Here is a 27,338-nt window from a genome sequence, read left to right as displayed (position 1 = left end):
CTATTCTCTACTTATGTACTTGTCACAACCAAGTTCCTCTATCAGAGGATTGATGACCTCGGACGCAGTGAGGGCTACCGTAAATGTCAAAATGTCAAAGTCCATCCTCTGGGGATTCCGCTGGTACTCGGCATCAAACGCTGCTTCCCGGGCTCTGCAGGCCTCCACAAACCTCCTGCGGCGTTCTCCCAGCTCCTGAATTCTGCCCGGAGCGATCGGGTAGTGTTCCAGGTAGTGGCGCAGGAACTGCTGGTAATTGATTCCTAAAACGCTAAGTGGGTGACGGAGGCGGAGGTACGGCAACGCAGCCAGCCCCGGGCCGTTCCCGGGCCGGGATCGGGGTCTGGCCTGCGCACCCTCTTCCTCCGCTGGCTCCGCCAACACTCGGGCTACCTGTGCGTCGCGGGCCTCCCCGGGCGCCGCCACCGGACCTTCCCCGGGCTCCGCAGGCCCCGCCGGGGCCGGCTCCAGCCTCCCGCCGCCTACCTCCACCCGCGGGGCGTCGCGGTGGCCATTCGCCGCGTCCGTCTGCCGGACACCGCTGTCGGGGGGCAGCTCGGACATCTCGGACCCCGGGGGCAGCTCGGCCGCTCCCAGAAAAATTGGAAAAACGGGACGTCGCGACTACGGGCGGGCGCGTAAGTGCGTGTGCGCGAGCGCTGTGCGCACCGGTGAACGCGGCGCGTGCGTTTATCCTACGGATACACCTAGGAGCGCTGCGCACGCGTCATTCCCGGCGCCCGTGCCCCGCCAGGCGCCACCTCGCGGCCAGGAGCGTCATCACAGCCGAAACGGCCCCGAGCGGGCAACGGCACGTCGAAGGGCGCGTCCCTATTTTCCGTTTGAGTCAGTTTAACGTTTACCCCAGGAGAGTCTTACAAGGTTGCTTCTTGTTGGCTTTCCCCAGGTTCCACCCAACATGCTCCTCTCTACGCTTCTTGTTCTCCGGTGATTATAATGCCACATCTGCAGTGCGCCCGGCGGTCTGCTGGATCTGCCTCGTGCTTCAACAGAGCTTGGACTGACCAGACCCAGGGACACCCCTTATTCCAGCCTCAGACCACCCTCCAGCCGCCTTTACAGTCTCAACCCCCGGAACCACCTTCTCAGCCACCCTCTGCCTCTGGGGCCAACCAACACCGTTTTTTGAGCTTAGCGGCTTGTTGCCGACCAATCATGAGCTCTCAGGGTCGTCAGAATTATTCCCCCGAGGTGGAGGCCTCCGTCAACTGCCTGGTCAACATGCATCTGCGGGCCTCCAACACCTACCTCTCTCTGGGCTTCTATTTCGACAGCAGCGATGTGGCTCTGCAGGGCTTGGGCCACTTCTTCCGCGAGTTAGCCCTGAAGAAGCGCGAGGGTGCCCAGCGGCTCTTGAAGTTGCAAAACCAGCGGAGCGGCAGCGCGCTGTTCCAGGACGTGCAGAAGCCGTCGCACGACGAGTGGGGTAAAGCCCTGGACGCCATGGAAACGGCTCTAGTCCTGGAGAAGAACCTGAACGAGGCAATTTTGGATCTGCATGCCCTGGGTTCTGCCCGTGCCGACGCTTATCTCTGTGACTTCCTGGAGAACCACTTCCTGGGCGAGGAGGTGAAACTCATCAAGCAGATGGGCAGCCACCTGACTAACCTCCGCAGGCTGGCCGGCCCTCAGGCCGCGCTGGGCGAGTATCTCTTCGAAAGGCTCACCTTCAAGCTCGAATAGCAGCCTCTGGAGCCCAGCAACCCTGGAGGGGCCCCTCTGGCATCCCCTTAGTGCCAGGGCTTCTGCCTGGGCTTGTCTGAGCAGCTTTTTAACGACGACGGAGCCCTCTCCCAAACTGTCGACCCAATGGAAACAATAAAGCTTTTTGCAATGAAAAACAGAAACGCTGCCTGTATTATACACCAAGATATCCTAGATTGTTGGTTTTTTGTTTGTTTTGGGGGTGGGTGGGTGGGGAGGATGTTCTTTATTATTTTCCATTTATTCATTTGCCTGTCTTCCCCATAGCAATCCTCTCTCTTTTTTTTTTTTTTTTACAGTTTTAATGTTTATTTTTGAAGGAGAGAGAGCGCGCGCACGAGTGGGGGAGGGGCAAAGAGACAGGGAGACACAAAATCCCAAGCAGGCTCCAGGCTCTGAGCTGTCAGCACAGAGCCGGACATGGGGCCCAGGAACTGTGAAGTCGGAGACTTAAGGGACTGAGCCACCCAGGTGCCCCCCCCTCCCACCCATAACAATCCTCTTAACAATTAAAGCTTTATAATAATAACCCCTTATCTTTAAAACTTCTTTAGCTACTCTTGGACGGTTATGTTCTTCTAAATCTTATTTGTGCGACATAACCTATATGCAGAAAAGTATACAAAAGTATACAGCGGAATGATTTATCAGAAAGTGAACAGCCATGTAACCACCACTGGAAATTGACTCCCCATATTCCCGAACCCTTCCCCCTTCACAAGAATCTCCTTTCTACCGGGAGGTAACTGCTAGCCTGGTATTTATGGTCATTGTTTACTTGCTTTGCTTTTTGTTCTATTCCTGGGGGTGCATTCCTGTATTTTAGTTTTGCTTATTAAAAAAAATTTTTAAGTTTATTTTTGAGATAGAGAATCCCAACCAGGCTTGCCCCCTCAGTGCAGAGCCCCGATGAGGAATTAGAACTCACGACCTGAGCAGAAATCCAGTGAATTAACTGACTGAGCCACCCAGACCTGCCAGTGTCGCTTACTTTTTGAAATTGTATACGCTTGTGTCTGGTTTCTTTCACGCACTATTTTTATGAGATTCACCCATGTTTTCCATTGTGGTTACAGTTAATTTTCTTTAAACATTTTTAAAAATTTTAAGTAAACCCTAAGCCCAATGTGGGCTCGAACTCACCAAGTGGAGATCAAGAGACACATGCTCGGTGGACTGAGCCAGTGAGGCACCCCAGTAGTTCATTTTCTTGATAGGTACATAGTCATTGCTATTTTTGTTATGTGTCTCATAATATTACAACATCTTAAATATTGGTTCTCCAATTACGTTCTCTTTATTCTAATTAATGGAAAGACTTCAGAGAGGGAAATTCTTTTTTTCAATTTATTTTTTTAATGTTTATTTTTGAGAGAGAGAGACAGAGGGTAACAGGGTCAGAGGAGAGAGGGAGAGACAGAATCTGAAGCAGGCTCCAGGCTCTGAGCTGTCAGCACAGAGCCCAGTGCAGGACTTGAACTCATGAACCTTGAGATCATGACCTGAGCCAAAGTCGGACCCTTAACCTACTGTGCCACTCAGGCGCCCCAGGAAATTCTATCTTTGATTTTGCTGGTGGTGACTCCCATCATGATGGCTGTGATTCCCGGGCATCAGCAAGTAACGTTAATGACTCAATGCTCTCTGCCCTATCAGGAGTAGATGTTCTGGGGGCACTTGACTGGCTCAGTCAGGAGAGTATGTGACTCTTGATCTCTGGGTCATGAGTTCGAGCCCCACGTTGGGTGTAGAGATTTCTTAAACAAATGAAACTTAAAAGATATCCTAGATTTTCCTGGTCCGAGCATCGCATTTATAAAACACAACATTCAGCCTCCTTGCTGCTTCAAACACAGCTCTTCACCAGAATCTCTGCCATCACTCTAGGTGTGGCTCTTTTTTGTTGTTTTTTTTTTTAAGATTTTGTTTTTAAGTAACCTCTACACCCAGTGTGGGGCTTGAACCTACAACCTTGAGATCAAGACTTGTGTGCTCCAGTGACCTAGCCAGACAGACACCCCATGTGGGGCTCCTTCAAGGCAGCTCCCAGGCTGGGCTGGAGACCCACAGGTCCGTGCTCCCACTCTCAGGCTGCCCAGAAAATCACAAATACTTAACAAAAGAGTTCCCAGATGTAGGTAACAACATATATTATTAGGGGAGGAACTAGAAATTGTAGTAATTTTGCTATAATCCTATGGAGGCACGTATAATCCTGCCCTCTGAGGCCCCAAATGACCTTACAGCAGAAGTTGAAAATCCTTCCTATTATCTGGGCACAAGAATGGCTAGAAACAAAATTATAGTGTCTTAAACAGAAGTGCTCACGTGGAGAGATAAAAGCAAAACTTTGAGATAGATTCCGGGTTGGCTAGTGCTCCCAAGACTGTACTTCCAGTGGCTGAAGCATCTTTGTCTCTGACTTGCTGCCACTATTTCTGGATCATTTGAGGACAGTGTCAATCATGCCACAGACTAAACAATTAAAGGAACTCATATTAGGGGATTCACAGTTTTGTTTTTTGTTTTTTTGTTTTTTGTTTTTTTACAGGACAAAAATAAAGAGAATGTTTTTTAAAGGAGATTTAAAAATTAAAAACACATTTTTAAGTTTATTTATACTGAGAGAGAGAGAGAGAGTGAGAGAGGACACGCACGAGCAGGGAAGGGGCAGAGAGAGAGCTTTGTACTGTCAGTGGTGTGGAGCCCAATGTGGGGCTCAAACTCGCAAATGGTGAGGTCATGACCTGAGCCGAAACCAGAGGTCAGGTGCTTAACTGACTGAGCCACCCAGACGCCCCTACAGAAACAAATGTAAAAATGTTTATGTTGAGAGAGAGGGAACAGGGGCAGGGGAGGGGCAAAGAGAGAGGGAGACAGCGAATCCCAAGCAGGCTCCGTGCTGTCGGCACAGAGCCCGATGCAGGGCTCGATTTCACAAACCATGAGGTCACGACCTGAGCCCAAACCAAGAGTCAGATGCCTAACCGACTGAGCCCCGCAGGCACCCCATGAGGAGACACTTTTTCAAGGGGGTATCTAGTGGGGGGTTTTCATGCGACCGCCCCAGACACTTGCTCTGTTTTCGGAGCCTTTCCCCTCTGTAACCGAAGACTTTCTCGGGAGCCTCATTTTCTTCATCCTTAGTCTAAGAATACCCGCACGGCTCCAACTGACCCGAAGCTACAGCTTTCTGGAATGCGGCTGGATGGCCTAAGACAGCTGTCTACTGTATCATCCTCTTTTGGGGCCCGTTCAACAAAAATGCCTCACACAGGGGCTTGGATAAATTGGTCATAGTTCATCTAAATGACGGGTGCTTGTTTGCAGTGATTACAAATCATGTAGAAAATACCCAAGGGCACGATACCGGGCTGTGAAATTTTGTGTCGCATTAAAATTGCAGGAGAGTAATTCGTTTTTAATTATTTAGTTTTCAAGTATTAAAAAAAGTTTTTTTCGTACTGTAATTTTTTTTAATGTTGATTTTGAGACAGAGGGAGACAGTGCGGGAGGGGGGGAGGGGCGGAGAGAGAGAGAGGGAGACACAGAATCCGAAGCAGGCTCCAGGCTCTGAGCAGTCGGCACAGAGCCTGACACGGGGCTCGACCTCACGGACCCTGAGATCGTGACCCGAGCCGAAGTCGGATGCTTAACTGAGCCACCCAGGCACCCCTGTCCTTTTTTATTATATGCTGTTGTCTCCGTGCCTAATTTACAGATTTTTCTCGGAGGTATGCATACATAGGAAAAAATACAGCGTACATGTTGGGTTTGGTATTCACTGTTTCAGGCATCCACGGGGGGGGGATGGTGGGGAGCAGGTCTTGGAACGTATTTCCTCGCAGATAAGTTGGGGGGCTACCGTCTTTTTAAAAATCAGGACATTCTCTTGTTTCAAAACTGGGTTGGGGGCGCCTGGGTGACTCAGTCGGTTAAGCGTCTGACTCTTGATTTTGGCTCAGGTCGGGATCCCACAGCTCAGGAGACTGAGTCCCGCATCTGCCTGTGCACTCATAGTGTGGAGCCTGCTGGGGATTCTCTCTCTCCCTCTCTCTCTGCACCATCCCCCCCCCCCAAACAGATAAATAACCATTAAGAAAAAGAATAAGACTATTTAAAGACAACAGCAACAACAACAACAGCGTTTTTCCCTGGGGATGTTTCCCCTTTTCCTGTAGTCAATGCCCCGAGACCTACCCATTCCAGGAGAGGTGGAGGCCTGTGTTGTTTTTCTTGCCGGAGATGTGGGAGGAAATGAGAACCTTTTAGCTAATTTTTTTATTAGCCAAGGGGATGAAAGAACATCCTTTTCTCTCTTTTCCGTCTACTCTTCCCTTTCCCTAGTGTGTCTCCTGTCGGTCCCGTCTGGAGCTGGCTGTCGGCTGCCTTCTCCACGGAAGTGCTTCTCCTGCACGGGCCTCTGTGCGGGGCGGGGCTGGGCATCTCTCCAAAATCCGCTGAGCCCGGAGCTCAGATGTGAGTGGACAGTCACCATCACCACCAGGGGAGCTGAGAACCTTCCTGTTGGCATGAATTCCCTGAACCCGTGTGTGAGTCTAGGAGCCCCGGGTTCTTTCGTTCCTTCTCTCATGGATCTCAAAGGCCTGTACCCGCCACCCCCACCCCCGGCCAGCCCCCATCTAATCCTGCATCGGTGATAAAGCAGAGGAGAGAAAAAAAAAATGGAGAGAGGGTGTAGGATACACCTGTGAGGCACCCAAGGGGCCAGAAATATGGCCAGGCTCATGCTTTTGCCAATGTCAGCATCAGGGTGTGAGCCCACGCAATCGGACTCTAGAGGCCGTGCCCTTGACCCCTCTGCTCTACTCTGTGCCCTTGGCTTGACTGCTTTGTCCTCTCGAAGGCTGATGCCACCCGAGGACGGCATGCTACGGAGGACAGTGCAGAGAGCAGTCAGACAGACCCGGGACGACTTCACACTCACTTCTAGTCCCTCCTGAGCAAGCAATTCACGTGACCCAGGGAGTGACTAAGCTGTGGACGAGCTGGGGGCATCAAATTCTCACCATCCTGGTTGTTGGGCAGCCAGGACCTCCTTCTCCAGCTTGGCCCCCTCACTAGGGGGCAGATAGGCCTCTCCAGTACACGTGGCTCCTGGGGTCCCTCGGCAGCCCTGGTGAAGGAAGATTCCCGGCAGGTTTCTGAAATCTGAGGAAATTCAAGGAAACGCCACGAACCTTTAGAAGTCCACCTGCGCTGTCGGAGCAGGAAACGGTGAAGTGCAAATTGAACTTAACGGGAGCGACTGCTCAAATGCTTTTAACACAGGGGCACCGGGTGGTTCGGCCGGTTGAGCGTCCAACCCTTGATTTCAGCTCAGGTCATGATCTAAAGGTTCACGAGTTTGAGCCCCGAGTCGGGCTCTGCGCTGACAGCTTGGAGCTTGCTTAGGATTCTCTCTCTCCCTCTCTCTCTCTGCCCCTCCGCAACTCGTTCTCTCTCTCTCACTCTCAAAATAAATACATTTTTTTTATTTAAAAAAATTTTTTTAACGTTTATTTATTTTTGAGACAGAGAGAGACAGCATGAACAGGAGAGGGTCAGAGAGAGGGAGACACAGAATCTGAAACAGGCTCCAGGCTCCGAGCTGTCAGCACAGAGCCCGACGCGGGGCTCGAACTCACGGACTGCGAGATCATGACCTGAGCTGAAGTCGGCCGCTTAACCGACTGAGCCACCCAGGCGCCCAAAACAAATACATTTTAAAAACGCATGTAACGTTAAGATCTACACATTACCCATTAAAAATAAAATTAAGGGGCGCCTGGGTGGCTCAGTCGGTTAAACGTCCGACTTCGGCTCGGGTCATGATCTCACAGTTTGTGGGCTCGAGCCCCGCGTCGGGCTCTGTGCTGACAGCTCGGAGCCTGGAGCCTGTTTCAGATTCTGTGTCTCCCTCTCTCTCTGCCCCTCCCCCACTTGAACTCTGTCTCTCTCTGTCTCAAAAATAAACAAACATTAAAAAAAAAAATCTAGGGGCGCCTGGGTGGCGCAGTCGGTTAAGCGTCCGACTTCAGCCAGGTCAGGATCTCGCGGTCCGGGAGTTCGAGCCCCGCGTCGGGCTCTGGGCTGATGGCTCGGAGCCTGGAGCCTGCTTCCGATTCTGTGTCTCCCTCTCTCTCTGCCCCTCCCCTGTTCATGCTCTGTCTCTCTCTGTCCCAAAAATAAAATAAAAACGTTGAAAAAAAAAATTAAAAAAAAAAAATCTACACGTTACCTGATGATTCAGCTAGGTTAGCAAAGCCTGCTGCTACCCTAAGGCTGTGAGACAGGCATGGAACGAGTAAGTTCGAGATCAACAATTCAGACAGTGCGATGTTCTCAATCAGCGTGTAAATATTTTTCCCGAAGCAAAGAGCTCACCTTCCAAAAGAACCATTCCAAATGGTTCCAAAGGGAAATCCTACTAAGTCCCCCAAAAAGGACTTTGTCTCTCTCCGTCCATCAGCTTTTGCCGATAATATACATTACCACAAGCTCAATCGTTTAGGCCGGTTTAGGAAGTTTAGGGCACACTTGCCCTGGGCCTGCTGTGGCTCCGAGCTGTCAGCACAGAGCCTGATGCGGGGCTCAAACCCACGAACCTCGAGGTCACGACCTGAGCCGAAGTCGGTCGCTCAACCGACTGAGCCACCCAGGTGCCCCCAAACTTCTGTTCAGAAGTGACATTCATCATTAGTGCTCACACTTCACTGGTCAAATTAAGTCAAACTGGCGAAGCCTGAGGTCAGTGGATGGCAAGTCTATTCCTCTCTTGGGACCCATAATATAACTTGCCTCCCCAATGCATTTTAAGCTGTTTCAGAGCATTAAAAAATTAATGGAACATTAATTGATTAATTAATCCATTAATTAATTAATGGAACATTAATTGATTAATTAATCCATTAATTAATTAATTAATGGAACATTAATTTTTTCTTAAAATTTTTTTAATGTTTATTGATTTTTGAGAGAGACAGAGAGAGAGAGAGACAGAGCGTGAGTGGGGGAAGGGCAGAGAGAGAGGGAGACATAGAATCGGAAGCAGGCTCTAGGCTCTGAGCCGTCAGCACAGAGCCCGACGCGGGGCTCGAACTCACGAACGGTGACATCATGACCTGAGCTGAAGTCAGACACTCAACCCACTGAGCCACCCAGGCACCCGCCAAAAATAAAATCTTAAAAAAAAAAAGTTAAACAAAAACACGTCCTTCCCATATTTCATGTTCCTGAAAACACTAACACATAATATATGTGATACATGCTTTGTTGTATTTTTCTTTTACCTGTCGTCTTAAATACCTCGAAAACATCAAATTAATCTTCCACTAAGCAATTGTCTTTGTTGAGTATGACACGAAGAGATTACAAATTCTGAAATTTCGGAGGTTTCTCAAAAGTCTTCCAGTCCTCATTTTCCAGATAAAAGTTTAGAAAGTTGGGGCTTGTAGTCACTTCGTTCCTCATCTTGGTTAATATCACATGGCAAGTTGTTGAGTCAAGTTTTATTCTCACAAAGCCAAGCTGCTTTGCAGGGAGGCAAACAGGAAAGATACTTCCTGCAATGCAAAGAATCTGCATCACTCAGGATTTTTCTGAAAACAGGCTTCAAAAGACCCACGAGCATTCCACTGTTTTCTGTCGTTTCTGATGCTACTCTTCTTCAGTTGTGTAAAAATTGTTCTCCCTTAATCGAAAATATCCCCCAGCCCCCCCCCCCCCCCCCCCCCGCCCAATAAAAACGTTCTAGTTGTAGGACTGGCAAGCAACTATCTTTTTCTTTTTCTTTTTCAAGTAAGTTCTATCTCCAACATGGGGCTTGAACTCATGACCCCAAGATCAAGAGTTGGGTGCTCAACTGACTGAGCCCGCCAGGAGCCCCTGGCAAAAGCCGGGGGCACCTGGGTGGCTCAGTGGGTTGGGCGACCCACTTCGGCTGGGGTCATGATCTGCAGTCTGTGGGGTCAAGCCCCGCGTGGGGCTCTGTGCTGACAGCTCGGAGCCTGGAGCCTGCTTCGGATTCTGTCTCCCCCTCTCTCTGCCCCTCCCCCACTCACGCTCTGTCTCTCAAAAATAAACAAACATTTAAAAAAAGAGAGAGAGAGATGGTCTTGAATCTAAAAGAAAATGGCACGGTTCCCGGAAGGTAGCTTCCTTCCCTGGTGATGTAAAGGGCCCCGCATGTGACTATTCCCTATCTTTGAGCCTATCACAAGCCGAGTTCCGCAGCCAGAAACTAAGCCACAGATGCAAAGAGACCGTCGATAAATGTAAAATAATCCAGATAGATGCTGGGAAAACGCGTTCGCCAGCTGGCATCCTGGGCTGCTTCCTTTCTCTGCACACACCCAGGAACACTCAGCGGGGTTGGCCAAACCCTCTTAACTGGTTGCCGCGGGTGTTGGGCGTCTTTCCCCCAGAGGCTGCGCTTGCCTGGGGGTCTCCCGAGAGTGCAGCAGAGCCAGATCGGGACCTCTGCCTGCAGGACGTCGCGGTCATCATTTGCTGCATCGGTCCGCGGGACACTGTTGTCCGAGGGCAGCCGGGGCACCTCAGGCGGCTGGGTCCGCTGGGCAGCTCCCGGGAAGACCAGAAAAACGCCACAGCGCCATGGTGCGTGGGAACACGTTAGCGCGTGCCTGTGCGCCTGCGTGCGCGTGCGTGTTTAACCCTTGCGCCCTCGTGGAGACCGTGCCTGGGAGACGAATCCGCACGTGGACAACATTGCGGCCAGGCTCTAGTTGTCCCCAACCCCCAAGGAAGGACAAAAGTCGCTTCGTATTTTAAAACCTAGCCAAGTTAATTCTTTGTAAGACACACCTACACGATCGATCGATCGATTGGATCTCAGTCCCTAGCTTGGTGTAGAAAGCTCTGTAACTTTCCATGCTGGAAACCTAAAAGTGTCCCTCCACGGCTACTGTTGTGTGACATGCTCTCCCCTTTTTCCTGTTCTCCTCCTGCTTTTCTCTTTCCCTTCCCTCCTTCCCTTCCACCCTCTTTCCCTGATCCTTCCTCTCCCCTAGCATCCCCTCCTCCAACCTCCTCCACCTCCTCCTCTCCCTCTCTGCCCCTCTGTTCATCCTCTCTTCTTCTCCCAGCCTCCCTCCTTTCTTTTATCTATCTCGTCCTTCCCTTGCCCTCCTTCTTAACTCTAAATCTCTAGCAGACTTCTCTGCCTACCCTCCTGTTGTAACCCCCCCCCCCCCGCAAAGTTCCAGCCCCGGCTGCTTCTAGGGGATCTGTCTTCCAGGCCCATTTGTAATGCCACCCCTCTGCTTGGTCTATTTCGGACCCTGTGTTCTCTTGTATTAATGTATTTGCTTATCTACCCCAATGCAAATGATCTTACTATAATTATATCAGGCACTTATACACATATGCTTTGTTGACATCTGAGAAGGCTGAGTCCTTTTCCCTCGTTCTTCTTCCAGATGGTCTTAACTGTTCCTGGCCTTTCATACTGTGTGTGAATTTTTGAGTCAGTTTGAGAATTTCCATAAAAATCCTATTGGGATTTTGCTTAGAAATGCATATTCTTGGATGAATTTAGGGGGAGAACTGGCATCTTTAAAACGGATTCTTCTCCTCCCCTAATGTGCTATGTGTGTCCACTTATTCAGGTCTTCTATTACATGAGTTTTATAATTTTCTTTATCATTGTTTTGCAGACATAGGTAGGAACACTCTAAATAAAAATATCCTGATAAATTCAGGGTGTAGTTTGCTTGGGAAGGTCAGTAAGTGGGAGGCAATGGGGAGTGACACTTATTTTTGAGATTTGGGTTATTTCTAGTTTCGGGCCATTATGAATGATATTTGTATGAACATGTTAAAAAATTCCCTAGGGATATATATCTAAGGATGGAATTTGGGGGTCAAAAGGAATACATACCTTCAACTTTACTAGCTAATGTCAAAGTTTTCTAAAGTAGTTGTATCCACTTACACCCCCTCTAGAGTGTTTCATTTCTTCACGTGCCAACAATTTGTTTCCTGAGTTTAATTTTTTTCTAGTTGTGGGGTGTAATATTATGTCGTTGCATTTTAACTTCTATTTCAAGGATTACTAAGGTTGAACAGTGTTTTTTGATATATTTTTTTGTGAAATGTTTGCTTCAGTCTTTTCTCAATTTTTATGGGGTGGTCTGACTTTATTATTGATTTGTAGGAGTTATAAAAAAATATCCTACACACGAATCCTTTTTTGGCACCCCACAAGTTTTGATACGTAGAATTTTTGTAGTTTGATTAAAACTATTTTCTAATTTCAATGTATGTTTCTTCCCTAACTCATGCATTATTTCTACATTTGGGGGGAGAGAGTATGCTCTAAAAATTTAGACTCTAGGGGCGCCTGGGTGGCTCAGTTGGTTAAGCATCCGACTTTGGCTCAGATCACGATCTCCTAGTTCTTGAGATGGTGAGTTTGAGCCCCACGTCGGGCTTTCTGCTGACAGCACAGAGCCTGGAGCCTGCTTCAGATCCTGTGTCTCCCTCTCTCTTTGCCCCTGCCACGCTTGTGTTCTCTCTCTCTCTCATAAATAAATAAATAAATAAATAAATAAATATTAAAAAAATAAAAATTTAGACTCTAAATCATTTTGTTACTTTGAAATTTGTTGATATATGCTTTATAGCATATAGCATATATCATATATATTATTTATAGCATATAGCAAAGCATATATATGCTTTATAGCATATAGCATATGCTATATAGCATATAGCATATGGCCAATTTTTGTGACTATTCTGTGTATGTCTGAAAATAATACATATTCTATCTTCTCTCTGTAGACTGGTTGGATAGAAGAGTATTCTGTGTAACTTTCTTAGGCCAATTTCCTTAATTTTTTTGCTTAATCATTTTATATTTTTACATGTTTGAGCTATCAATTTATAAGAGAGATGTGTTAAAATTGTTCACAGTGATGGTGGATTTGTCCATTTCTCTCTGTATTTGTGTCCTGGGAAAATATGAAGACGTTTAGCAACTAATGTGCCTGGATTGCTGTACTTTGTCGATGGTGGCACTGTATTACTGGGAACCCCTGCGGAATATACTGTTCCTTTATTTCCAGGTGTTTCAAGTTTCAAGAAAGAAGCTGTGATCATTCACAAAAGCACCATTCAAAAAAAAAAAAAACAAAAACCCAGACATTTCAGTTGTGTTAACCCCACTTCCCTGTGGGGGTTAGTCAGCTGGAAGAAGCAAGAAAAATGGAGGAGACTGGATAGCATATAGGCTCACTATGGTAGAAGCCAGTCACCATTAAGTCCAGAAACCATGAGATCCTTGGGATTTGAGGAAGTCTAAGATAGCCGTGTTCTAGCCATACCAAGTGAAGTGTGAGACGTGAGCAAACACATCCATGTGGAAGCCCAGTCTGGTGTATCCTTCTGAAAACTTGAGTCCCCACTGTGATGATAAAAACCACACGGTGCACGACCCATGGGCATATTACACCTGCAAAACTGGACGAGGGAATCATACATTACTGTTTGAAGCCAATACATTTGGTAACGCTTTGCTATTTTGTTATCTCGAACAACAGCAAGACAAGGAGTCTGGTCACTGTTATCCATGTGTATGAATTGCTTGTTCTAACAAATGCTATCCTCCTTGGTCTAAAACCCTGACAATTCATTTCCAAACTTGTGTCTGCCCACAGAAACTGGAAAAGTCTTGCAAATAAATCTTTGCCTACGGGAAGGAAAAGGCATTCTTTGAGGGCAACTTTTCACCTGACGTTCCTCAAATTACAAAGTAACCCTCCCTCCCTCCCCCCCTCCCCGCCCCCCACAGCCACCATTATAATTCTGCGGCAGTTGACAGATACCTGACATCTTTGGTTTAGCTGTCTGAAATTGGGAAAGGATTTTGGCCATGTAGTAAGTACTATGTAAGGATATTGTTACAAATGTCTTTTAAGATGTGACCCTGTCACTCACTCCTTGTGTCTGATCTGGGTGGTGGGTGTGACCCTTACTACTGGAGTGTTGCTACTTTTAGGTCCTCTGAGCTGATAAAGCAAGGAAATATCACACTGGCGTGTGATGAGAGGGTGTGACATGCTTCGATGTGCATTTGAAAGAAAACCTCTTACTACATCCTGGAGAATGGGGTGTTGGGGGGCAGGGCACTGAGTCCTGGCTCCCGCCACTGGGAGACGTTGAGAACTGGGTCTAGGATCTGACAGAGATGGGGAAAAGGCCACGCCTGACCTACCTGGAGGGAAGGGGACTGGTTCCCCGAGCAAGTGGGACTTTGACTTTGGAGATTTAGTGATCCTTTGAGATAGTCACGATGAGATCAGAAGTCGAGATGCACAAGCCTCGAGATCAGATGAGAGGCTGATAACAATGAATAGCATTGCAATTAAGGCAGGAAATGTTGGACCCGGATCGGCTGGATTCAGAACCTGATTACGCCACTTGTTAGCTCAGGGGTAGGAACCAGTTCCTTGAGACGTCTGTCCCTTATGGTCGTCATCTGTAAAACCAGTGCCAGACCTGCATTACAGGGTTTCTGTGGTGATTAAAGGAAATAATATACGAAAGCACCTTAGAACCATATCTGGCATGAAGTAAATACCCAATGGGTGTTAACTCTTGTCACGGAGCTGCACGCATAGTTCCACCTTGAAAAGGTATTAGCTTTGTCTCAAGTGGATCAGGTTCTCACACAGTGAGAATGGGGCGGTGGGGGTGGGGGAGGCAGATTCTTTTAATCCAAATGTTGTCTGAGCTGATCAGGCTCAGTCTTTGGTTGCTTTGAGAGCTGATTGGTACACCCCTTCCCCTAGGGTGTATCCCTCTGGGGCTCCGACTTTAGCTGAAGGTGTTAACCAGATCCCCTCCCCTTGGCGGGCACTAAGCTCCCATTGTAGCCCTTCTGCTCTGAGGCTGCTAAAGAATTAGAGAGGAATACACAGTCTGCACTTAAATGTCTCCAATTGTCAGCACCTGGGTGGCTCGGTTGGTTGAGCTTCCGACTTTGGCTCAGGTCATGACCTCGAGGTCTGTGAGTTTGAGCCCCTCGTCGGGCTCTGTGCTGACGGCTGGAAGCCTGGAGCCTGCTTTGGATTCTGTGTCTCCTTCTCTCTCTGCCCCTCCCCCCACTCGTGCTCTGTCTCTCTGTTAAAAATAAATAAACATTAAAAAAAATTTTTTTAATGTCTCCAATCATCCAAAAGCATGTCCTTTATAGCAGTTTTATTTTTAAAAAAATTTTAAAGTTTATTTAAGGGAGAGAGAGAGCAAGGGAGCAAGTGCTTGAACATGAGCAGGGGAGTGGCAGAGATCAAGGGAGAGAGAGGGAATCCCAACCAGGCTCCACGCTGTCGGCACATGGAGCCTATTTGGGGCTGGATTCCACGAAGCATGAGATCATGACCTGAGCTGAAACCCGGAGTCAGATGCTTAACTGAGCCACCCAGGAGCCCCCTTTTATAGCAGTTTTAAAACCCAGAATCCAATCAAGTGCCGGGCATTCCGTAGGGTTGTTCTCTTTAGTCTCTTTTAATCTAGAACATTCTCCCTGCCTTGTTAATGTCATTTTGGGAAGTTTCCAGGACAGTTGTCATGTGAAAGGCTCCAAGCACAGGAATGAGCTTGGTGTGACTACAAACTGAAAGGAAGCCAGTATATCAGGCTTTATCTGCATCCCTTTATAACCTCAGGCTCACCTTTACAGCACCAGTTACTGCTTTACTGAGGCGACCAGGGCCGCACAGATTTCCTGCTGGCTTCAAGTGGGTGTGAGCTGACAGCCCTTTCCTCAGGACCTTTCTCTGCCTGCCACTGGGCGTCTTTGACTTTTGGCCCAACACCCCTGCGAAGCCCTCTCAGCACCCATACACTCGCAAACCCTCACTGCAGGGAAATTAATGCCAAGAGGGTGGCTTTTTTTTTTAAGTTTATTTATTTATTTTTGAGAGAGAGAGAGAGAGAGAGAGAGAACATGTGGGGGAGGGGCAGAGAGACAGGGAGAGAGAGAATCCCAGGCAGGCTCCAAGCTGTCAGTGCAGAGCCCTAGGTGGGGCTCGAACCCACAAACTGTGAGATCATGACCTGAGCTGACAGACTTAGCTGACACGCTTAACAGACTGAATCACCCAGGCACCCCAAGAGGGTGGCTTCTTAACATGAGGGATGAGAGAAGATGAAAAAATACTTTCTTTTCTTTCCTAGGCAGAGAGTATGAAGAAACACTGCACAGCTAAGAGGGAAGGGTGGAAACCAAGCGGATGCTGGAAAAATCCTAAAAGGCAGCTGGACCCTTATTATGGGAAATTTTATTGCTCTGGTCACAATAAAGACCCATTGCTAGTGGTAAGTGAGGTAGTGAAAACCCATGACATAGCATCACATTAGTAAGCATTTTTTTTTTTATGTTTAGTTTTGAGAGACAGCACGAGCGCTAGAGGAACAGAGAGCAAAGAGGACAAGAGGATCTGAAGCAGACTCCGCCCTGACATCAGAGACCTCGACGCGGGGCTCGAACTCACAAACCCTCAAGATTGTGACCTGAGCCAAAGTTGAACGCTCAACCGAGTGAGCCACCCAGATGCCCCCTAAGCATTCTTATCTGTGTTTATTGACTCAAATCAATAACCTTGCTTTATGCTAAGGGGAAATAGAAAAAGAAGAGCACACTAAACCCAAAGCTAGCAGAAGGAAGGAGACAAGATTAGAGCAGAGATCAATGAAATAGAGACAACAAAAAAGAATAGCGTCAATGAAACCAAAAGTTCGTTCTTTAATAAGATTGACAGGGGCACCTGTGTGGCTCAGGCAGTTGAGCGTCTTACTTCGGCTCAGGTCATGATCTCATGGTTTGTGAGTTCCAGCCCCGCATTGGGTTCGCCGCTGTCAGCGCAGAACCTATTTAGGATCCTCTGTCCCCCTCTCTCTGCTCCTCCCTCTGCATGCACTCTCTCTCTCAAAAATAAGTAAACATTTAAAAAAAATTGACAAAATTGACCAACTGTTGGCTGGACCAACTTTGAATAAAGACTCAAATTTCTAAGATCAGAAATAAAAATGGTGACATTACTACCAGCTTTAACAAAATAAGTAAGGTTATACCAGAATATTATAAACAATTATATGGCTATATTAGATAAGCCAGGGGAAATGTATACTTCCTAGAAATGTACAAATTACCAAAACAGGCTCAAGAAGAAATATAAAATATGAATAAACCCATAAAAGTAAAGAGATTGAATCAGTCGTCTCCCAACAAGGAAAAACCCTAGACCAGATGGCTTTGTTGCTGAATTCTACAAAACATTTTTTTCAGGCCATGACCCTGCTACCAAAGCCAGATAAAGATATCACAAAAAAGGAAAGGTATAGATCAGTATTCCCATGTGTTCTTTCTTTCTTTCTTTCTTTCTTTCTTTCTAGATTTTTGTCATAGACTCTGGGTCTAAAGTTCTTTCTTGTCCAGCAAAAAAGCAGACGCAGGATTAAAATGTGAGAGATGGCTAATGTCCGGGAAAAGATAAGAGCCCCGTATAAGGATCCTTGCTCTGTATTTATTAAGATCAGAAGGCTTACAAACGTGATGGACGTGCACAAAGAGACAATGAATCTGTGAACATGAACTCATGGGCATGAGGGAAAGGGGGTTTGAAGATATATGGTGTTAGGGGTTTGGGTCAATATAAACCAAAATCCTGGCACTGGGTAGATGGATGTTAATGGCCATGTCTGTTTATCTTAGTCAGCCTAGGGGATAAGACAGATAGAGCATGTAATGTCAGGATTAACAAGGCACCTTTCTTTTGCTAATTAGCTCCACTCTGGGCAGCTTCACCCGCATTGGTCTATAGCCCTATTTGCCTGTTTATCTAATTTGGTCCTTCCTTCCTGTGAAAACAGCTTTCTACTATAGTACTAAGTTGGGGGGTGTATGTGCCCTGAATACCTAATCTTATTTACCTCATATACCTTTGTGCTGGGGCCTTTGCCCCACCCTCTCTATCCTGGAGGCCTTTGTACCCCCTCCATCTTGGGGGCCTTTGCCCTCCCCCCTCCCCCCTTCCCCCACCTATTTATCTATACTTGTTTACCCAAACTTGGGTATGAGCATTCTATGGCTTTGTGATTCTTTATGCCTTGTTAACCCATCAGTGCAGGCTCAGGGAATTCCTAAGCTTAATTCCCCACAGATTTTATCTTTTAAGTAATCCCTATACCCAACAGGGCTTGAACTCACAACCCCAAGATCAAGAGTTGCAGGCTTTACTGACTGAGCCAGCCACGAGTCCCCCCATGCCCATGTAGTTTTTCTACATGCTTGGGAAAGAGTAAATATGATGGGTGAAGATCTAGCTATCCTCTCCCGTGGTGTGACTCATCTGTAATTTTTACAGGATTATAAATGACCTCTATTAAACCAAATTCTCTCCAAATTATGGAAAGAACACAATTTCAGAAAACATTAAAAATTAAATTAAATCTAGGGGTGCCTGGGTGGCTCAGTCGGTTGGGTGTCTGACTTTGGCTTAGGTCATGATCTCACAGTTAGTGAGTTTGAGCCCCACGTCAGGCTCTGTTCTGACAGCTCAGAGCCTGGAGCCTGCTTTGGATTCTGTCTCCATCTCTCTCTGCCCCTCCCTGCTCTCACTGTCTCTCTCTCTCTCTCTAAAATAAAATAAAAAAATTTTAAAATGAAATTAAATCTAGGGGCACCTGGCTGGCTTAGTCAGAAGAGCTGCAACTCTTGATCTTCGGGTTGTGAGTTCAAGCCCTATATTGGGTGTAGGGATTACTTAAATAAATAAAATTTAAAAATTAAATTAGAGGCACCTGGGTGGCTTAGTCTGTTAAGTGCCTGACTTCGTGCTGACCATGGGCTGGGTCCTCTGCAGGGCTTTGAGGATCTCTGGGGAGAGAAGGAGTTATCAGAACCCATGCAAATCAACCCATCAAGTTTATAATGAAGAACAAGAATGTTGGCAGCATAAAACAGAGGTCCTGACCTGGCCCGGGGGGTCAGAGAGGGATTTATGAGAAAGTAGTGAACGGGGCCAGGGGAGCTGATGCTCAAAGCAGATGGAACACGAAGAGAACATCTTGAGGGAGGGACGTGAACTTCAAACTCTTTCCAGCTCCAACTGGACCCAGCCTATCAGGTGAACCCCTGGCACCTGTGTAGCCCTGTCAAATTGAGGTTACTTTGTCTCTCACTTCTCAAGTACCTCATGGTAAGAGCATGGACTGGTGTCTTCTCGATCTCCAGAGGCCCCTTAAATGGTGTTCTACTTCCTGGAATAAAGTCCAGACTCCTTCACCGTGACCTGGCCTTGGTCTGCCTCTCCAGCTTCATCTTCTCCCATGACCCCTGTCTCCACAGCGCCCTTCTGCCCACCCCCCCCCCCCCAGACATCAACAGGTTTTCCATGTGTCTGAGCCTTCAAGTTTGCTGTTCCATTTGCTTAGAATTCTCTTCCTTATCCTTCAGTAAAAAAGACACTTCATCAGAGCTGTCTTGCTTGGGTCGCCAATCTCATGTGCTCTAACCAGTGCCGCTGGTGGCCTCCATAATACCAGTACCTATCACGACCAGAAACTATTTATTGGTTTGTTTGCTCATTTATTTTCTGCTTCCCTCCCTAGGGTGCCAGTGCTTTGAGGGCAGGACAAGCTCTATTTCTCCAAATCCTGATTTTTCTATTCACGAGAACAAGACATGGCAGAGTAGTCACTTGAATAACTATTAGGTAAACAAATAAAGCAGGGGCAGGATTTTATTTTTTATTTTTTGAAAGCTTATTTTACTTATTTTTTTTTCAACGTTTATTTATTTTTGGGACAGAGAGAGACAGAGCATGAACGGGGGAGGGGCAGAGAGAGAAGGAGACACAGAATCGGAAACAGGCTCCAGGCTCTGAGCCATCAGCCCAGAGCCTGACGCGGGGCTCGAACTCACAGACCGCGAGATCGTGACCTGGCTGAAGTCGGACGCTTAACCGACTGCGCCACCCAGGCGCCCCCTATTTTACTTATTTTGAGACAGAGAGAGAGAGAGAGAGCACAGGAGGGTCAGAGAGATAGGATCCAAGCAGGCTCTGCGCTGTCAGCATGGAGCCTGATATGGGGCTTCAACTCACAAACTGTGAGACCATGACCTGAGCCGAAATCAAGAGTTGGACGCCTAACCAACTGAGTCACCCAGGCGCCCCTGTTTTTACTATTTATTTATTTTTAATGTTTAATGTTTATTTATTTTTGAGAGAGAGAGAAAGACAGGAAGGGGGAGAGAGAGGGAGACACAGAATCCGAAGCGGGCTCCAGGCTCTGAGCTGGCAGCACAGAGCCCAATGCGGGGCTCAAACTTATGGACCTCAAGATCATGACCTGAGCCGAAGTCGGATGCCCAACTGACTGAGCCGTCTAGGCACTCCTGTTTTTAAACATCAATACCTGCAAAATCCTCTGCTATTTTGACATTCATACCCTTTGAATACATCACGCTCTTTTATCCTCATTGGCTTCTCAAGGAGATTCTGGGGATCAATTCTAAAATTTACATGGAAAATTCAAGGCCTGCTTTTACCCTTTTGAATAGATATTTGGAAGGTGTTTCTACCATTGATCAGTGCAAAAAGGTTCCCTGAATTTTCTTCTTGTATGAGACACAGTTGGGTGCTTCAATCGTTTTGGGCTACTGACAATGTTTCCAGAGTCAGAGTTCTTGAGCTCTCTCAAGACCTCTCCAAGCCAGGCTGATGAGCATGTGGAGATGAGGGATGAGGGTGGAGTGGGGGGCAGGTGAGATGGGCCAGGGCCAGAGTCCCAGCTCCACTTCAGAGATGTTGGGTCCACAACGGGTGCGGGGCCTCCAGGGCGGATGACTAGGAACTAGAGCCAATTCTCCTATCAAGTGAGACCCCCCTATGAAAATGGCCTGTCTTGGAGAAGAACACCATGGGGAGGAATAAATAAGTGGCAAATAGGTCACCTGAGAGGTGAAGAAAATGCAGAACCGAGAAACAGGGAAAGGGAAGGTAAGAGGCAAGAGGGAGGCATGATATTTTTAAAGTTTATTTGTTTTTAGAGAGAGATAGAGATCAGGGAGGGGCAGAGAGAGAGGGTGGGGCAGGGGAGAGAGAATCCCAAGCAGGCTCTGCGCTAACAGCTTCAACTGCACTGATGGATGCGGGCTCAAACCCATGGACTGTGAGATTATGACCTGAGCCCAAATCAAGAGTCAGATGCTTAGCCAACTGAGCCATCTAGGCACCCCAGGAGGCATAAGTTTTTTAAAATGCAATGTATCAGTTAAGTTCCCTTGCTCAGAATTCTCCCTGGGCTTTCAACCATCCCAAATCCAAACTCTAACAGAAGTTACAAGAATGTCTACCATTTAGGCTCTGCCAAGATCTTGACCCTTGCCTGCTGCTGCTTTGTTTGAGGGGCTTCCCCATGCACCTTCCATCCCCGGAACCTCATCCCCACCCTGCGAGGTCTCACCAGTAGTTGCCCAATGCACAGAGCCCATCCTTCACCTTCTGGACTCAATTGCCTTCCCAGTTTACTGTTTCTCTCTGTATCCTGCGTGTTTTCTCTTTTTCCCAGAGTGAAATTTTTGAACATTTTATCCATTTTGACTTCCATTTGTTTTCCTCCACCATTTGAGGTCAGAGATGAGGTCTGGAATCACCGCTTTATCCCAGGGCCCTGCACAGCATGGGGCACAGAACAGGTTCTCAAGGAGCACGTGTTGAATGGATTACCAGAGGGTGTGACATTAGGGCGGGGTAGGGCAGGGACTATACTACGTCAAAATTTTGTATAAATGGGAGTCCTCAAACCCAGCAGATACATAGACTGAATTCAGGAGTTCAGCAAACACACGACAGAAGGAGTCCTTGCATTTCAAAAGGATATTATGGCAGGTAAGCTGGGGCAAGGGCAACAAATGCTTGCAGTGCTAGAGGTTGAGCAGTTGGGCTGTGGACAGGCCGAGGCAAGATGGTGAGACTTTGTGGTAGCATCTTGCCAACACCAAGTGGTCAGTTTTGGGAACCACTGGGTTATACCAATAGGAAGCATTGGAACACATTTTGTAACTGGACTCCACCATTACTGTGTACCGTGAGTTTTTGTTTTTCCATGTTCTTTTTAAAAAAAAATTTTTAAGTGTTTATTTTTGAGAGAGAGAGAGAGACAGAGATAGAGCACAAGGGGGGCAGGGGCAGAGAGAGAGGGAGACAGAGAATCCGAAGGAGGCCCCAGGCAATGAGCTGTCTGCACAGAGCCTGACGTGGGGCTCAAACTCATGAAATGTGAGTTGATGACTTGAGCCGAAGTTGGATGCTTAACCAACTGAGCCACCCAGGTACACCCCCACTGTCCTATTTTCAGCAGTGGAAACAAGGTAGTACTTAATATTTGATCCATATTCCATTTCTTTATTACCTAGTGAAATTGAGACTCTTTGCTCTATTTTATTAATTTTTTTTTTAATTTTTTTTTCAACATTTATTTATTTTTGGGACAGAGAGAGACAGAGCATGAACGGGGGAGGGGCAGAGAGAGAGGGAGACACAGAATCGGAAACAGGCTCCAGGCTCCGAGCCATCAGCCCAGAGCCTGACGCGGGGCTCGAACTCACGGACCGCGAGATCATGACCTGGCTGAAGTCGGACGCTTAACCGACTGCGCCACCCAGGCGCCCCTTAATTTTTTTTAATGTATGAAGATATATATATATATATATAAAGAATAAGGGCCCCCTACATAAACAGAATCTCCTATGGAAAATGGATCGAATATTGCTAGATGCCATGGTTTTACATTTATATTTTAAACAATAAAACAACTCCCACTCTGCACCTATTATACACAGAGGCTGTAATTAACAGACTTGCTTTCTGGATACTCAGTTCTTCCCCAAAGCAAGTGAACTATGGGACCATTTTACTGGTAGAGAAAAGGGGCAAATAATATAAGTGTAGTGATACTCCCAGAGAGAGCTAATAAATGGGAGAATCAACATTCATTCTCAGGTCACTAAGCTCCATACCTGCTCCTCTCACTGGCCTCATTGATAAATGGCCAAATCAGCTTCAAGATCTCACATGCCGACCAGTGTAGATGGCAGTGACCCTGAGTCTATGGCTGATTAGGGCAACAGAGTCTCAAATACTCTGAATCATATGAACTCAAATGTCAAATGAACCTAACGTCGATAATCATGTCACTACCCTATGTTATTCCAACTGTCCTCACAGGTATATTTTCTTTTTTTTATTTTTTTACATTTATTTATTTTTGAGAGACAGAGAGACAGAGCACAAGTGGGGAGGGGCAGAGACAGAAGGAGACAGAATCCGAAACAGGCTCCAGGCTCTGAGCTGTCAGCACAGAGCCCGACGCAGGGCTTGAACTCACAAACTGTGAGATCATGACCTGAGCTGAAGTTGAGCCGAAGCTCAACCAACTGAGCCAGCCAGGCGCCCCGAGGAAAGATATATTTTCTCCCACTAGTCTGGTTCATTTTTCTTGGCTATGAGTTGCTAGTATATTCTTTTTTTTTTTTTTTTTTAGCGTAGGTTTATTTATTCATTTTAATTTATTTACTGTTTTTATTTATTCATTGTTATTTATTGTTTAATTTACATCCAAGTTAGTTAGCATATGGTGCAACAATGATTTCAGGAGTAGATACCTTAATGCCCTTTACCCATTTAGACCATCCCCCCTCCCACAACCCCTCCAGCAACCGTCTGTTTGTTCTCTATGTTTAAGAGTCTCTTATGTTTTGTCCCCCTCCTTGTTTTTATATTATTTTTGCTTCCCTTCCATATGTTCATTTGTTTTGTATCTTAAATTCCTCGTATGAGTAAAGTCATAGGATATTTGTCTTTCTCCGACTGACTAATTTCACTTAGCATAACAGCCTCTAGTTCCATCTATGCAGTTGCAAAGGGCAAGATTTCATTCTTTTTGATTCCCGAGTAATACTCCATTGTGTATATATACCACATCTCCTTCATCCATTCATCCTTAGATGGACATTTGAGCTCTTTCCATACTTTGGCTATTGTTGATAGTGCTGCTATAAACATGGGGGTGCATGTGTCCCTTCGAAACAGCACACCTGTATCCCTTGGGTAAATACCTAGTAGTACAATTGCTGGCTTGTAGGGTAGTTCTATTTTTAATTTTTTGGGGAACCTCCACACTGCTTTCCAGAACTAGTATATTCCTCTAGAACAAGTGGACAGTTAGGACAGTTACTTGCTCTTAAACCAGGCTTGAACCATTTTCGCATAGGGGAAACAGAATTTCAGTGGTGCAGAGCAATCCCAGCAAGATGGTGAAGAGTGGGTTCCATGAGTCAACTTTTAAATAATTAATTAATTGGAGTTTTCCCTATATTTTTACCTCTTGAATTTTTTAAATGAAATTTATTGTCAGATTGGTTTCCATATAACACCCAGTGGTCATCCCAACAGGTGCCCTCTTCAATGCCCATCACCCACTTTCCCCTCTCCCCCTGTCCCCCATCAACCCTCAGTTTGTTCTCTGTATTTAAGAGTCTCTTATGGTTTTCCTCCCTCCCTCTCTGTTTGTGTCTTTTTTTCCCCCTTCCCTTCCCCCATGGTCTTCTGTTAAGTTTCCCAGGATCCACATATGAGTGAAAACATCTGGTATCTGTCTTTCTCTGCCTGACTTATTTCACTTAGCATAACACTCTCCCGTTCCATCCCCGTTGCTACAAATGGCCAGATTTCATTCTTTCTCATTGCCAAGTAGTATTTCATTGTATGTATAAACCACATCTTCTTTATCCATTTGAGTCAACTTTTAAGACCAAGCTCTTGGCTCTCGGGTCAGGCTCAGGTAAGAAGTTTATCTTTGAATTTTTTTTTTTTTTTTTTTTTTAATGAAAGCCTTGTGTCTATTCCTTTTGCAGAAGAGCAAAGGTATGCTCGCCGGAGGCGCACACACTTTAGTGCAGAACAGCTTCAAGCACTGAAACAAGTGTTCGAAGAGACCATGTACCCAGACTGGGTTACCATGATGGAACTTATTTCATCTACTCAGCTAGACGAATCCGTGATAAAGGTATGTCCCTGAGTGTGTGTCTACACAGCACACCTAACCCAGAGCTTCATATACACTTTAGTCATCATGTAATTCCTATTTATTGAACAACTGGTGTGTGCGCAGACAGATGTCTTATAGTTTTATTCTTATGACCGTCCATTTTATTAGGGAACACTAAGCTCGCAGAGAATCCTCCAAGGATTATAAACATAAGAGCTAGAATTTGAACCCAGACCTTTCTGACTCCAGACCCATAATGCTACACAGCGATGGATCTCAGATAAGCCCATTGGAGTCAGCTCCTGTTTATATCTAGATTCTCCCTAATCAGACCATTCCGTCATTTAGATGCCTTGCAACTAAGTTGCCACAGAGTATTCGGGGTATGAGAACCCCCGAATGAATCCCGAAGATACCCCAAGCTAGACTCCCACTCCAAATTCTTGGTCTTCAGAAGTCTGTCTGAAAATGCTGAGCATCCACCAAGACAGAAGCACCTTGCCTTAACCCCTCCTGATCTAGGGTTTGAGTGCTCTGTCATGATCTTACACTCCCTTTGCCTTCTGGAACTCAGGACAGCAGAGGATAGAAGGAATGTCCCTGTTCAGATAACTATGAAGAGATGAGACACTAGCCTTCTCATGCCAAAAGAAGCTAATTCCTGAGAAACATGAGGATTTCCCTCTAGACCCGCCCCCCCCCCCGCCCCCCGTATTAACCTGCTCACCTCCTCTCTCCCCAGACTTGGTTTAAGAACCAGCGCGTGAAAAGGAAGAAAGAGCAGCAACAAACTGATTCAAATTCGTCACTAAAATCATCAAACCAGACGATTTCAATCAAAGAGGAGCAACCTCCCTTACCTGTAACTTCAGCAAACACTCATCCCGGGAGTCCCAGCATTTTGGATGCCTGTGACCATGAACTACCTCAGTCTCCTGATAGCGTGCAATCTGCAGGTGCTGGTCCCTCCAAGTGGAATTCGTCTTGGGATTCTCCACCTCATGATCTCCAACAGATATGTCTGGGGGACCCTGATCCTCCTTGGGCCTCCATTCCCTATGACATAGATCAACTTATACAACTATATGCCTTACCTGGGGATGATGATCTAGATCAGTACCTCTCCCCCAGGTGTCCCAGTTCAGGAGCTATGGCTGACATACCCACCCTTATTGAGAAAGATCTATGATCCAAATCCTGACCAACTGAGAGACGTTTCCAAAGGCCTTTCATGGGTCAACGAAGTTTAAATGGACCAGAGCCCAGGAATTTGCCTTTTTCTGTGAGAAGAAAGAAATCCAGGATAGCCTGGGTGGCTCAGTCAAGTGTCTCTTGATCTTGGCTCAGGTCATCATCGTGAGTTCGAGCCCCACATTGGACTCTGTGCTGACAGCACAGAGCCAGCTTGGGATTCTCTTTCTCCCCCCCTCTCTCTCTCTGCCCCTCCCCCCTCATGTGCGCGCTCTCTCTCTCTCTCTCTTTTTCTCAAAATAAATCAACTTAAAAAAAAGAATCTACCTTTTAAATTTTTTTTAGTGTTTATTTCTGAGAGAGAGAGGGAGAGAGACACAGAGCATGAGCAGGGGAAGGGCAGAGAGAGAGGGAGATACAGAGTCTGAGGCAGGCTCCGGGCTCTGAGCTGTCAGCACAGAACCTGATACTCCATTGCTGAGTGGAACCTGAGGCTCCATTGCTGACAACAGAGAGCCTGATGCAGGGCTCAAACTCGTGAACTGAGAGATCGTGACCTGAGCAGAAGTCGGACGCTTAACCGACTGAGACACCCAGGCGCCCCAACAATCTACCTCTTATCATTGCCTGTGTAACTTCTGTACTCTGAGTACCGTCTCAACCAGATTTCAGTATAAAGGGCAGTCATAGGTGCCTTTAGAATGGTAGTAGAAACCAGTTAGTTTTCCTTGGGTGCTAGCTTGTCACAACTGACCTAGCTCCATGACAGCACTCCAACTAAAGTCCATGCCATATAGACGAAGCTCTCTTGCACCTGTTCCCCATGGGCCATCTTTATCTCTTTAAAAAAGTCACAGGGACATTAGCAAGGTGGTGGACTAGGAGGTCGCAGCACTTGTGCCTCCACAAAACAATGATTTAACAACTAACTACTCACTGATGAAAATAGCTCAGAGAGAGCTCTGGAGTACAAGCAAGAAGCACAGCAACCCAGGGGAACATAAAACCTGAGGCCTCATAGAAAAGCACGGGAGGCATTTTACCTGTGTCATCTCATCCCCAGTTCTACAGAGTTTGTTGCCAAAGAGGGATCTCCTTGGCTGTGAGGCACTTACCCCCGACCCTCTCCACCCATCCCACTTCAAGAAAAAGAGAGTAGGGAGACTCTGGCAGCTTTCACCACGAGGATTCAAGTGGCCCGTGTGGCCCTCAGGGACACCTGCAAATTTTGCTACTGAGGACTCACCCAGTGTTCACCCATGCCGATCCCAGCTGATGGAGTTGCCTAGAGTCCGTGGCCCCAAGCCCGTGTTGGAAGAGGTTATAGAAAGGATAAGACTGCT

The 27,338-nt window shown here is 46.8% G+C and overlaps 3 protein-coding genes across 3 annotated transcripts; 2 read left to right on the top strand and 1 right to left on the bottom strand.

The window, feature by feature from the left end:
• Nucleotides 1-564, bottom strand: LOC124511584 (EP300-interacting inhibitor of differentiation 2-like). The gene has a single exon (XM_047078932.1). It carries the CDS (start codon nt 562-564, stop codon nt 1-3), a length of 564 nt encoding a protein of 187 aa, XP_046934888.1.
• A 612-nt stretch (nt 565-1,176) lies between these two features.
• On the top strand, nt 1,177-1,704 carry LOC124510788 (ferritin light chain-like). Its single transcript, XM_047077433.1, has one exon. The coding sequence runs from the start codon at nt 1,177-1,179 to the stop codon at nt 1,702-1,704; it is 528 nt and encodes a 175-aa protein (XP_046933389.1).
• A 6,319-nt stretch (nt 1,705-8,023) lies between these two features.
• LEUTX (leucine twenty homeobox) lies at nt 8,024-25,993 on the top strand. Its single transcript, XM_047079106.1, has 4 exons — nt 8,024-8,032; nt 10,152-10,344; nt 24,671-24,822; nt 25,547-25,993. The coding sequence occupies exons 1-4, from the start codon at nt 8,024-8,026 to the stop codon at nt 25,991-25,993; spliced, it is 801 nt and encodes a 266-aa protein (XP_046935062.1).
• The last annotated feature ends 1,345 nt before the right edge of the window (nt 25,994-27,338 follow it).

The sequence above is a fragment of the Lynx rufus genome, unplaced genomic scaffold (genome assembly GCF_022079265.1).
Source record: "Lynx rufus isolate CCGP_SWC_20201006 ecotype Redwood Valley unplaced genomic scaffold, mLynRuf1.p SCAF_16, whole genome shotgun sequence".
Classification (NCBI taxonomy): Eukaryota; Metazoa; Chordata; class Mammalia; order Carnivora; family Felidae; genus Lynx; species Lynx rufus.
The sequence above is the reverse complement of the archived record's forward strand: the minus strand, read 5'-3'. Positions and strand labels throughout refer to the sequence as shown.